Genomic DNA, 14,013 nt, shown 5'->3' with positions numbered 1-14,013 from the left:
CCTTTTTAAAACAGGAATGCTGTTTTTGGGATTTATTCTGTGACCACTTAAGTTGTCAATGCTTTTTGAAACACTGTTACAAAGTTTGAAGTCTTTGAAGCCTACATAATCTATTAGAGTTTTGTATTACTAAGGAAATCCCAGCATCCCAAGACACTTTTGGAACTGGAAATACTTGTTTCCTTAGGGGAATTGAACTTAGAAATCCTATTGAACATGGCAGTCTGCAATGCTGTCTTGTTATTTTTAGATTAAAGATTATTAAAAAGCCATAGTTGGGTGGCTGTGAGCATAATGTCTGTGTTTTTCAACTACTCTCAGATTTCTGATCCAGTAGCTGGGCTAGAGGCAAGTGAACTAAGCCCTTGTCAACAATGTTTGCTGCAGATAAGTTGTTTTTCACTAGTTATTTAAATTTGCTGGTTTTGTTCTTCATTTGATGCTCTGTGGAGTCTGTTTATGATGACTTTTGTGAAGTGGGAGTAAGCATTCAGAGTGAAACACTATAGATGTTATTGCTTGTCACCACAGGACAAATTACATTTTTGGTGATTATTTCATATTCAAGAGGTAAGTGGCTTTAATGCCAGGATTGTATGTATGTGTAGTACATTTCTAGGTGCAGGTTTTACTTATAGAACATAAATGCTGAAGATGAATTTCCTATTTTACAGTTTGTTGGTCACATATTACCAAAGATCTTTACCAAGCAATGGGGGTGGTGTTTGTGTCGCTAGTACAGTAAATAGACCTAGCAGGATGCACAAAACATGTGCTTGAGGGGACCTTCCTGAAAGGTTTCTGTGATTGGTAGCATAGGCATTTCTGGAGTTGGCAACACTAAAAGCCCTTGCTGTTCTGATCTAGGCTCATCTGACAAAGATGCAGTTTGAACCAAAATGCTGGCAGGTTTTGGTGACTTGTGTATCTGAGAATTTGCTGTGTTTTCGTTTGAGTGTGCCCAAACTGGGACTTGGAAAAAGCAAGAAGCTCTTAATATCTTGGATAAATAGGACCTTAGGGGATGTTATGCTGGAGATGAGGGGACACCTGTTTGTCTTGAAGGCTTTTTTCACTGGGACTGTATCTGTTCTTCATACTTAATGTCTGGAGTTAGAATATCACTGTGTAGGAAAAATGTCCATTCTCCAAGTGCAGGCTGTAGCAGTCATCTGCCTAGGCAGTAAGCTGTTAGTGGGGCAGGACTTGAATGTTCAGTGCCATAGTGATGGTTATAAATTCTTACACCAACATTGGTAACTAAACAGCACTGTTGTGGAAAGTGTGCATTTTTGTTCACTTGGGGTCTTTTCATAGCTGCAGAGAAGCAGGCTGTATTTTGGGAATCAGAAGCACCAATATGGAACTATGCCAAAGCAGTCTGTTTAGAGAGCTAAAAGATAGGGTAGGGTCTGTCTGGCGGTGAGGGAAAGAATCCTGTCTTGATGTTTGCAGAGCATCATCTGAGGCTGGGATAGGAAAGATGCATGAAGAAAAAAGATGAAGACAGAAAATAGCAAAGGCTAGGGAGGACAGAGAATTCGAACAGGTAAGAGTAGAAGAGAAGGTAATGAGGTTAGATAGATTTGGGTTGCCTGTGTGTGGTAGTGTCCTAGAGCTTTGCTTGCATCTAGAGAGTCTTACGTCACTAATTTTAGTCTCCCTTATTGTTGTTTATAATCTTAAGTACTAGAGACTGATCTGAAGTTTCTGATTCTGTGCTGCTAATGGAATTTGTCATATGATAGGTAGATGTGAGCTACCAGTTTCTTTCAGTTAGATTGTTGAACAACATGCAAAGGCTACATTGAAACAACCTGTAAGTTGTTAGGTGAAGGAACTCATAAATTCCAGAATGGAGCTTGCCTCTGCTTTAATTCTCTTACTGTACCTCCTGATACCATCTTTAATTACATGATCATATTAGTTTTTCCAAAGCTGCTTGCTTCATGCACAGGAGAGATCTGCTAAAAGGGTGAAATAGGGTTGTAAAGTAAAGGACACTTTTGCCTGGAGGAGTATGCTGGACTTCTACTGACATGGAAAGATTTTTGTTTGCAGGAGAGTGCTGGCAAAGAGGAACAGGCAAGAAATGGGCAGGGGACTGAAGTATATGTCAGCTAAATATTCCTTGGATTATTAGCTATGGTATTAGGCAGAATACATAGAGTAGGCTTTTTCTAAATGGTGTGTAAGCATATGTCGTGTTTTTCCAGTGTTTCTTGGTAGAAGTGTCAAGTGCTCAGAGTTGCAAACACATTACCAGAAGTTGTGCATTTAAGGTATAGTGCTGTCTACTTAAATAATGATAAAAGCAGCTGGATCCTGAGTGTTTCAAGTTGAGTTCTCAAATCCAGTTGCTACTCTGATTATTTTTGTTTTGCTTTGTTTTTTCTTCTGCAGGAACGTCAGTAATGTAGAAATAATACATACAGTTCATTTTCACAAGGCTGTTTAAGAAGTAGGAGTGTGGTGGCAGATGCCCTCAAATAAATGAGCACATGAGTTAGTTCTTACTGGTTGTGCACAATCCTCTCCACTGCATCTGGTTGTCCTGGTTTGAAAGGACAGGTGTCTGCCAGTAAGGGCAGAAGTTTCCCTTTGAAACAGAGACTTTGGTTCCACTCCCTCCCAAGTATTATAATTGTTTGAATCAAGGACTCTGAGGCAGAGATAAGGGGATGGGAATAACAGCTCTTTTACTAATATATCTAACTGTACAAGCAGAAAACAACAGCAGTTGTTAAAATTGCTAACAGAACAGACTAGGTAACTCGGTGTCAGTCCCTTTAGATGCAAGCACGCTGTCTCTGTGCTTAGTCCACAGCCCGGATCTGCCGAGGGCAGGCGGGAGTGCAGGCAGGAGGGGGGCGGCGGCAGCGTACACGCCGGTCTTGGGTGGGAACGGGCTGGAGTGGGCGGCTCCTTGCTCACCATGTGTGTCTGGGTGATCAGCTGTGTCCACAGAGGCAGGAGGCTGGAACAGGGCAGATGCAGGGCAGGTGATCGCATAGGGTCTGGCTCTCCCGTGCTCTGGCCGCGTGGGCTGAAGATCCGGGCGTCCTCCTTCGAGCTCCCCGGAAACCCGAGTCCCCTCCCGGAAGCCTCAGAGGCCCCTCTGGGAGCTGTTCCCACCTACCCCTTTTGTCTGGAGTCACAATAGATCCTGGGTGTAACCCGGCCAGCTCCATTGGCATGATAATGGGAAAAATTCTTTCAATTGACATAGTAATAGAAAAAACCACTCAACCCCCAACATTATCCACCCTGAATTTTTTCCATGCCGACATGCTACATCATATTGAAACCTTTAAATTATATACATACATGTAGTTACAGGCACAGTATCATAGATAGTTCACCCTAGAACAAGGTCCCCTTGGGGTATGCATCGGGTCTCTCCATCCATTTGCATCACCCACCAAGTTCAACCTGGTCCTTGAGCGAAAACCACCCCACGAACAGGATTGTCTTTGCTGGAAGCCGAGTTCACCCAGACAGTTTTTCCTAACATGCCTCTCAGGTGTACCACTGGAACCTTATCTCCATCTGGTGCTCCCAAGGGCTCTGATTGGGCAGGGCCTGCTCGGTTGGTGGAACCTCGTGTATTCACTAACCATGTGGCCTTTGGTAGATTGATCTCTCAGTTCTTGAAAGTCCCCCCACCAAGTGCCTTTAAGGTGGTTTTAAGGAGACCATTGCACCGTTCGACTTTCCCAGCCGCTGGTGCATGGTAGGGAATATGGTGCACCCACTCGATGCCATGTTCTTTAGCCCAGGTGTTTATAAGGCTAGTTTTGAAATGAGTCCCATTGTCTGGCTCAATTCTTTCAGGGGTACCATGCCTCCAGAGGACTTGCTTTTCCAGGCCCAGGATGGTGTTGCGGGCAGTAGCATGGGACACAGGGTAGGTCTCCAACCATCCGGTGGTGGCTTCCACCATGGTCAGCACGTAGCACTTGCCTTGGCGGGTCTGAGGCAGTGTGATGTAGTCAATCTGCCAGGCCTCTCCATACTTATATTTGGACCATCGCCCCCCATACCAGAGGGGCTTCACCCGCTTGGCCTGTTTGATGGCAGCGCACGTGTTACAGTCATGAATAACCTGAGAGATGCTGTCCATGGTTAGATCCACCCCTCGGTCTCGTGCCCACTTATAGGTGGCATCTCTGCCCTGATGGGCTGAGGCATCGTGGGCCCATCGAGCCAGGAACACTTCTCTCTTATGTTCCCAATCTAAGTCTATCTTTGAGACCTCTATCTGTGCAACCTGATCTACGTGCTCGTTGTGCCTATGTTCTTCATTAGCCCGACTCTTGGGGACATGGGCATCCACATGATGGACTTTCACGGGTAGCTTCTCTACCCGAGTGGCAATGTCTTTCCATTCATCAGCAGCCAGATTGGTTTTCCTCTACGTTGCCAGTCAGCCTTTTTCCACCTTTCCAGCCAACCCCACAGAGCATTGGCTACCATCCACGAATCAGTGTAAAGGTAGAGCTTTGGCCATTTCTCTCTCTCAGCAATGTCCAAGGCCAGCTGAACAGCTTTGAGTTCAGTAAGTTGACTCGATCCACCTTCTCCTTCAGTAGCTTGTGCAACCAGTCGTGTGGGGCTCCATACGGCAGCTTTCCACTTCCGGTTCATCCCCACAATGCGGCAGGAACCGTGGGTGAAACGAGCGTAGCGTGTTTCATCTGCTGGCAGCTAGTTGTACGGTGGAGCTTCTTCAGCCCGGATCACATGCTTCTGCTCCTCTTCATCAGCGAGACCAAAATCTTCACCTTCTGGCCAGTTTGTAATTATCTCCAAAATCCCAGGGCGATTCGGGTTGCCAATACAGGCGAGCTGCGTGATGAGGGCAATCCACTTGCTCCATGTGGCGTCAGTGGCGTGGTGAGTAGAGGGAACCTTTCCTTTGAACATCCACCCCAGCACTGGCAGTCGGAGTGCCAGGAGAAGCTGTGCTTCTGTGCCAGTCACCTCTGAGGCAGCTTGAACTCCCTCATAGGCAGCCAAGATTTCCTTCTCTCTGGGAGTGTAATTGGCTTCAGACCCTTTGTAGCTTCTGCTCCAGAATCCCAGGGGTCGGCCTCGGGTCTCACCAGGCACCTTCTGCCAAAGGCTCCAGGACAGACCATGGTTCCCTGCTGCAGAGTAGAGCACATTCTTTACCTCTGGTCCTGTCCTGACTGGGCCAAGGGCCACTGCATGAGCGATTTCCTGTTTGATCTGGGCAAAGGCTTGCTGTTGTTCGGGGCCCCAGTGGAAAGCGTTCTTCTCATGAGTGACCTGGTAGAGAGGGCTCACAATCTGGCTGTACTCAGGGATGTGCATTCTCCAAAAGCCGATACCACCTAGAAAAGCTTGTGTTTCCTTCTTGCTTGTTGGGTGAGACATTGCAGTGATCTTATTGATGACCTCAGTGGGGATCTGGTGCCATCCATCCTGCCACTTCACTCCCAGGAACTGGATCTCTCGGGCAGGTCCTTTGACTTTGCTCTTTTTAATGACGATACCGGCTCCCAGCAAAATCTGGATGATCTTCTCTCCTTTCTCAAATACCTCCATTGCTGTGTTCCCCCACACAATGATGTCATCGATGTACTGCAAATGTTCTGGAGCCTCACCCTTCTTCAGTGCAGCCTGGATCAGTCCGTGGCAGATGGTGGGGCTGTGCTTCCATGCCTGGGGCAGTCGGTTCCAGGTGTACTGCATGCCTCTCCAGGTGAAAGCAAACTGAGGCCTGCACTCTGCTGCCAAAGGAATGGAGAAGAATGCATTTGCTATGTCAATGGTGGCATACCACCTTGCTGCCTTGGACTCCAACTCGTACTGGAGTTCCAGCATGTCTGGCACGGCAGCGCTCAGCGGTGGAGTCACTTCACTCAATGTCCGATAGTCCACAGTCAGTCTCCATTCTCCATCAGATTTCTGCACAGGCCAAATAGGACTGTTGAAGGGTGAGTGGCTCTTGCTGACCACCCCTTGGCTCTCCAGCTCACGGATCATCTTGTGGATGGGGATCACAGCATCTCGATTTGTCCAGTACTGCCGGCGGTGCACTGTCATGGTGGCAATTGGCACCTGTTGCTCAGTCACTTTCAGGAGTCCTACTGCAGAGGGGTTTTCTGACAGTTCAGGCAAGGTGTTCAACTGCTTAATGCTCTCTGTCGCTACAGCAGCTATTCCAAAAGCCCACCTGAACCCCTTTGGGTCTTTGTAGTAGCCGTTCCTGAGGAAGTCTATGCCTAGAATGCGTGGTGCCCCTGGGCCAGTTACAATTGGATGTTTCTGCCACCCCTTCCCTGTCAGGCTGATCTCAGCTTCCAGCAAAGTGAATTCCTGTGATCCCCCCGTCACCCCAACAATGGAAACCGGTACCTTCCCCACATGTTCTGATGGTATCAGGGTGCATTGTGAACCAGTATCAACTAGCACTTTATGTTTCTGTGGCTTTAATGTGCCAGGCCATCGCACTCACACTATCCAATAAATCCTGTCATCCCATGCCTCTCCCTGGCTAGAGGCAGGGCCCCTCTATCCCTGGTGGAGGTTCCTTTCTGGGGATCTGACAGATCATCCTCCTTGCTGTAATACCCTGCACCTTGCTTGTGGGAGGTTGAGGCTACCTTCATTTAAGTGCAGTTCCCTCGGTTAGCATTTCCCTCCCTGAGCTGATGCACCCGTGCTGCCAGGACAGAAGTGGGTTTCCCATCCCATTTTCCCATGTCTTCCCCATGGCCTTGCAGGAAAAACCACAGGTCAGCTCATGAGGTGTACCCTCTCTCCCTAGCTGGGGGACGTGAAGCTCTGACTTGGGGGCCTGTGACTCGTACTGGTGCTACGCTGATCTTCCTCACCTCCTCAATTCTCTCCATCATCTCCTCCCTCATATCCCTCATCCTGTCTTGGACCTGTTGGAGGTCCCTGGCTATGGCAGAGACATTGGCCTGCATTGGGCCATTCATCATGCTCTCGAAATTTCTGAGTTCGTTGGCAACAGAACACACTGTCTCTCAGTGGTTATCAGCATTAATCATTGCTATGTAGGTGGTATATTGAGATGGACCCAAGGTTGCCAAATTCCATAGCATCTGCCCTGTGCACTTGACCTTGTCAGGGTCATTGTCATGCTGTCCATCCCTCCCAAAGAGCACCTCTAATACTGCTGTCTCTCTCAGCTGCTGGATCCCTTCCTCAAGGGTCTTCCAGCGCATCCTACAGTGGTGCTCTTGCATTCTCTCTCTATGTACAAACTTCTCTCTCACACTCATTAAAAGCTGGTCCCAGAGGGAAAGGAGGCCTTGCTCCCTTACGAATATCTGGTCCACACCTGAATCCTGGGCCAAGGATCCCAAATTCCTGGCCTCAGTTCCATCTAGTTGTACACCTGTTCTTGTAAGGTCCCAGACCCGGAGTAACCAAATTGTAAAGGGCTCACAGCCCCGCCGAGCAGTGTCTTTACGCAGGTTACGGAGACTATCGTGTGAGAGGGACTCGGTGACAATCTCAGCCTCTAGCTCCCTTGCTGGTTGTGAGGACCCTCCTTGCTGATCCCCATTATCTAGGTGCCTCGTTTTAATCTTAGATTTCCTAGTTTCCACAGGAGCAACTGCTGCTGGCTGTGGTTGCTCCTGTGATCCAGCTGGAACCTGGACAGATACAACATCTACGGGTTCCACTGCAGCACCATCTGAGTCTCCCTCTTTAGGGCAGGGGGAGGGTTTCTCACCATCTGGAGAAAAGTACTCCTTCATCATCTGGCTATGCTCCTTCAACATCTGGCTTTGCTCTTTCAACCTTTGGCCTATATCCTTCACTAGAGCCCCCACCCACTCTGGGTGGCTCATTTCTGCGGTGGGCTGTGGGGCAGCATCCGGCTCTGGGGCAGCATACCTAGTCCCTGGGGCAGAGGCAGGTTCTGGGGCAAAATCCCTAGTCCCTGGGCCAGGTAGCAGAGTTGTTCTCCAAGCCAATATTCCCTTGTTTCTGAATGCTAAGTAGAACAGGCCTATCAGCAACACCAGCCACTGAATAATAACACTGGCAATTAAAACAGATCTGAAATCCTTGAGAACCGGTGGGGTAGCCTTAAAAAACTGGGTGATAGGTTGGGAGAATATTTCCCTTGTACTCGTTATCTCACAGTAAGTACCATTACTGAAATAACCCCAGAAACACGCAGTTAGAGTACGATAGCTCTGGATCCATGCAACCGCTTCCCAGAGAAAATTAAAAACCTATGAATTCCTGACATAATCAATCCACCAAACGAATTGTATAATAGCTACAGTAACTTTGGTGAGGGGGCCCAAATTCAAATAAGGGCTTCCAAATGGGAGGGAGATGGCTGTGACCACATGGAACACAAACCAGATTAAACCAGACAACATATTGCCACTTAAGAGGCCTGTTATTCCTGTCTTAACTCTCAACTGAGTGTCCTCTGTCCCACATCTGGGTGCCAAAATCTGTCCTGGTTTAATGGACAGGTGTCTGCCAGTAAGGGCAGAAATTTCCCTTTGAAACAGAGACTTTGGTTCCACTCCCCCTTCCCAAGTATTATAATTGTTTGAATCAAGGACTCTGAGGCAGAGATAAGGGGGTAGGAATAACAGCTCTTTTACTAATATATCTAACTGTACAAGCAGAAAACAACAGCAGTTGTTAAAATTGATAACAGAACAGACTAGATAACTCGGTGTCAGTCCCTTTAGATGCAAGCACGCTGTCTCTGTGCTTAGTCCACAGCCCGGATCTGCCGAGGGCAGGCGGGAGTGCAGGCAGGAGGGGGGCGGCGGCAGCGTCCACGCCGGTCTTGGGTGGGAACGGGCTGGGGTGGGCGGCTCCTCGCTCACCGTGTGTGTCTGGGTGATCAGCTGTGTCCACAGAGGCAGGAGGCTGGAACAGGGCAGATGCAGGGCAGGTGATCGCATAGGGTCTGGCTCTCCCGTGCTCTGGCCGCATGGGCTGAAGATCCGGGCGTCCTCCTCCAAGCTCCCTGGAAACCAGAGTCCCCTCCCGGAAGCCTCAGAGGCCCCTCCGGGAGCTGTTCCCACCTACTCCTTTTGTCTGGAGTCACAATAGATCCTGGGTGTAACCCGGCCAGCTCCATTGGCATGATAATGGGAAAAATTCTTTCAATTGACATAGTAATAGAAAAAACCAGTAATAGAAAAAACCACTCAACCCCCCAACACTGGTGCCTGGTGGTTTATAATCTGGAGGGTAGTTTGTATGGAGTGCCAGCTTTATTCTCAAAATGTGTCACCCAACAGATGAAGTACAGATGAAGTGTGCAGGATTTATGCAGGTTATTCTGGCTTCTTCACATGTGGAATATGTTTATCTGCAAAAAAGATGGGCTAGACTATGTTACTTGTATTGTGTGAGAGTGCTTAGCAAATGCATAGGAAATGCATTGTAAATGCCGAAAGAAGCAGGGTTAGGATGGGAAGCTGATCATGTAATTGAATTTTGAACGTATGAATATATTTGTGCAGGTATGTACACAAGGGAGTGCATAACCTTCTTGTTAGTCTCAGAAATCTTAACAGTGGTACCTGGTATATTTTTGGACTGCCTAAAATGGCAAAAGTTGCTGCTACTTTTCAGGCGGGCAGGATCTTTTCCTGTGCTAGCAATTTCAAGAATATAAACAGAGCACATCTACATGGAACAGAGATATCCACTGCAGAGGAAAAGTCTTCATCTTTTAAGATAGGCTCAAAGAAATCCCTTCTATACTGGGAACAAATTGCTCTATGGAATCTGGCAGTTTATGTCTCAAAAAAAGTTTGTTTGCTGTTAGGCGCTTTTGGTTGGGCTTTTTTCACTATGGTCCCAAATTGAGATAAATTAAATTCCTAGTTGGTTTCAAAAAGAATAATAAAATGTAAACTTTATAAAAAGAAAAGGGGCAGGAGCTGTGTAACTTAGATATTGGTGCATGTGGGAATAATATATTCTCTTAAGCCTCTCAAATATCTGCAAGATATCAATCTTTGTTTCATTTTAACTTGCCCCTGCAGGTGTGCAACTATTTTGATACTTAGATATCTAGAATATTAAGTAATGGCTGAAAGGAGTGTTTCAATGTTTGATCTTATTCTCATAGTCCTTTAGTATGACATCTCAATTTATTTGGATTTGGATACATGAAGGTTTTGTCTTTTATGTTGTTTGGTTTGGTTTACTTTGGTATTGATACAGATTCATCCTTCTATGTGAATATGGTGTTCTACAGATGTTTTAAACTGTTTCTGGTATGATTTCTGGCACTTCTAAGAATTTGCAATTATATCTATTACTGGAAGATTTTAAAAAAATAGAGAAATAACTTATTTTTTTTTAACCTTTACAGTCTATGCAACATTAGTAATCAACTCTGAAGAGACATGGTCAGATGGCAAAAGCATTATAATGAGAAACAAAAAATGTAGTGATATGCATAAAACATTTATTTCATAAGCTTCTGTTTGGTTTGTTTTTTTCAGTAGCACCTTATTTTGGTCACTGATCTCAAAAGTTTGAGAATTTCATGCTATTACTGTGAGCAAAATTCTTAGATAATCCTGTATAACATGTTTTGAAAAATTCTATTCTCAAACTAAATTAAAAGAAGAAAAGTTTGTGTTTTCTTTAAGTGTATTCTTTTCTGTTAGACACTATAATTTGATGTACACTGGTATACGTGTTTCTTTTTTGTTTTGTTTTCTTTTTAACAGATTTCTGTGGGTACCTAAGCTCGGGACCCAGTATCCATCTCATCATGATGCTTGAACATCTGTAGCTCACTGGAGGATTTAAAAAAGAAGTTCAGTATGATCTAGTTGGCTTGACCTGTGGATATTTTATAATGTCTTCGGGAACAAGTATCAGCAGAAATAGGCAGGCTCCCAGCCTTCAGGGTGTTGACCCAGAAACATGCATGATAGTGTTTAGAACACACTGGGCACAGGTAATGTTGATTAGTTTTGTTGATTGAAGTAAGCTTCATTAATACAAATTTGTTTCATTCTTTCTTTTGTGGTAATCTTGAATTGAACAGAAACAAATGTCTTTCCTTTAGAATGTAGTAGATGACACTGAACTATTTTTAAAATACAAAGGTAATTGACCTTTCAAGGTATGGTTAGCCTTTACTAATTGTGCTTGGAACTCTGGATTTGCATCTAAATGGCAAGTGGTAGGACATGGTAATATCTTATTGAAAACCTAGATCTTCTTACTGGCTTTCCTATTGATTCATTGTGACTTGCACCCTTTTGCAGACTTCTGCACTTCTTTCCCTTGTGTTGGGTAAGTCTTGCCTATCTTTTATAAAGTAAATTAGATGCACTCTTATTTATTATGGAAAGATATAGATTTTACACTTCAGCATATTCTAAAAATTGTTTGCATGTCATCAGGATTGTAATTGCTTTCAAGCAAAGATGTTTTGCTGTGAGCACCATAGTATAAGGTCCTGTTTGCTGTAGTAATATGAATAACCTAACAATTTAGATGAAATTGATTTCTGTGCTGCTGTTCATGTTGTTCTTTGGCTCTCTCAAGAAACTGGCCAGACAAATGGTGGTGTTTCTGTGATATTTCTGGATTCAGAGGAGCTGTCATTCAAGAATTACCTTTTCTCACCTAAATAGTGATGTGTCATGTTGTCCTGGTTTGAAAGGACAGGTGTCTGCCAGTAAGGGCAGAAGTTTCCCTTTGAAATAGAGACTTTAGTTCCACTCCCCCCAAGTATTATAATTGTTTGAATCAAGGACTCTGAGGCAGAGATAAGGGGATGGGAATAACAGCACTTTTACTAATATATCTAACTGTACAAGCAGACAACAACAGCAGTTGTTAAAATTGCTAACAGAACAGAATAGATATCTTGGTGTCAGTCCCTTTAGATGCAAGCACGCTGTCTCTGTGCTTGGTCCCAGCCCGGAGCTGCAGTGGGCAGGCGGCAGCGCAGGAGGGAGGGGGCGGCAGCGGCCATGCCAGTCTCGGGTGGGAACTGGCTGGAGCGGCGGCTCCTCGCTCACCGTGTGTGTCTGGGTGATCGGCTGTGTCCACAGAGGCAGGAGGCTGGAACGGGGTAGATGCAGGGCAGGTGATGACAGAGGGTCTGGCTCTCCTGTGCTCGGCCATGTGGGCTGAAGATCGGACGTCCTCCCCGCTCACCAGAAACATGAGTCCCCCCTGCCCCGGAAGCCCCAGAGGCCCCTCTGGGAGCCGTTCCCACCGACCCCTTTTGTCTGGACTCATCAGAGATCCTGGGTGTAACCCGGCCAGCTCCATTGGCATGATAATGGGAAAAATTCTTTCAATTGACACAGTAATAGATAAAACACTCAACCTCCAACACATGTTAGGGGAGCCAATGTTCCTTTATGGTTTTGTGGCAATTATCCTCCACAAAAAGGCTAAAGACAATGTGGGATTTGATTTTTTTTTTTTTTTTTCCAGAAAAAGACCTTTATTGTTTGAATACATAACAGATTGTAATTTAGGGTTAAAAGTGCTGGTAGGACCATTATTTCTATATTGGAAGTTACAAGAGTATGTGGACATCAGTGGCTCTTTGGTACAATGTATAAGGTGTCAAGCAGAGAATAGCACTGTGGGCTGCTACTACTATTATTACTGCAAATCAGGCCATATTATATTGATATTCCTGAGCACAGTTACTTTGGCTGCAGAACAGGCCTTTTGATTTCAGTTCTCTGTGACAGTCTTGTTTGAAACATCATGGAAACTCAATTTCTGAGCACCATGGAACCCTAGTTTATCTCTATTTGGTTTTCAGGAGCAGGGTAAATGACAAATTTAGGTGCTTATTAAAAAAGGTGAACAACAGTCTATTTTTGCCTTGCACATGCAAAATGTAGAATTTCAGGTTTTGTCTTTCAAACTTCCCAAACTTGAAAACATAACAGAACTTCATGATTTTTGTGTTAAAGAATTTTGATGAATATTTTTTCTTGTAGTGATAGGTGCATGCTTTTTATGATGCATTCAAGCACATTAAAACTGATATATCTTTGTTTCTCTTTAGGTTCTGAAAATCTTAGAGAAGCATGATCCTTTGAAAAATACCCAGGCAAAGTATGGAGGAGTCTCACCTGATGAGGCCAGCACTGTGCAGAATTATGTGGAACACATGCTTTTCTTATTAATTGAGGAGCAAGCAAAAGATGCCTCGATGGGGCCTATTCTGGAGTTTGTGGTCTCAGAAAACATAATGGAGAAGCTTTTCCTTTGGAGCCTACGGCGAGAGTTCACTGATGAGACAAAAATTGAGCAACTAAAAATGTATGAAATGCTCATAACCCAGTCTCATCAGCCTTTGCTACATCACAAGCCCGTTTTGAAGCCTTTGATGATGTTGCTGAGTTCCTGCTCAGGAACAACCACTCCAACAGTGGAAACAGAGTTGGTTGTGCTCTTGAGCCAGCTCTGCTCTATAATAGCCAAAGATCCGTCCATTTTAGAACTCTTTTTCCACACTAGTGAGGACCAAGGAGCTGCCAATTTCCTCATTTTTTCCCTGCTGATTCCCTTCATTCATCGAGAAGGAACAGTAGGCCAACAGGCCCGGGATGCACTGCTTTTCGTAATGTCTCTGTCTGCAGAAAACAACCTTGTTGCAAACCACATAGCAGAAAACACCTATTTTTGCCCAGTAAGTTGTTCTTATTTTACATGGTCTTCAGTGCTAAAGTCTTTCCTGCATTCTTTCCTCCTTCTCTGTCATTTTTGTTAAAGAAGTGTAGTAACACATTTGTTTTTGCTAACATATATTTCACAAATGGTAATGCTTTTTAAACCATCCCCAATTCCAAACTTCTTTTTTCCATACCAGTGTCTTGTGCTTTTGGGCCAGCTCAAGTGTTTTTGCAGTCACACAGTGAATTGGATCGGAAAACTGATAGAAGTAATAGCAGAACGTAGTGGGAGGGAAATCCGTTCTGTCTCACTGTGAGGCACCTCTGAGATTCTGGGGCTGGAGGGAGTGAG

The 14,013-nt window shown here is 45.2% G+C and overlaps 1 protein-coding gene across 2 annotated transcripts in view; it reads left to right on the top strand.

Moving 5' to 3' along the window:
• LOC306801885 (FHF complex subunit HOOK-interacting protein 1A-like) overlaps window positions 1-14,013 on the top strand; it is a 93,906-nt gene that overhangs the window by 43,732 nt on the left and 36,161 nt on the right. For both annotated transcript variants that reach the window (XM_079305394.1, XM_079305393.1), the window contains exons 2-3: window positions 10,731-10,963; window positions 13,052-13,678. In XM_079305394.1, the coding sequence (XP_079161520.1) occupies window positions 10,862-10,963; window positions 13,052-13,678 (729 nt within the window). In that variant the 5' untranslated portion in view covers window positions 10,731-10,861. The remainder of the gene's footprint in view (window positions 1-10,730; window positions 10,964-13,051; window positions 13,679-14,013) is intronic.

Source organism: Erithacus rubecula, assembly GCF_903797595.1.
Source record: "Erithacus rubecula genome assembly, chromosome: 5".
Classification (NCBI taxonomy): domain Eukaryota; kingdom Metazoa; phylum Chordata; class Aves; order Passeriformes; family Muscicapidae; genus Erithacus; species Erithacus rubecula.
The sequence above is the reverse complement of the archived record's forward strand: the minus strand, read 5'-3'. Positions and strand labels throughout refer to the sequence as shown.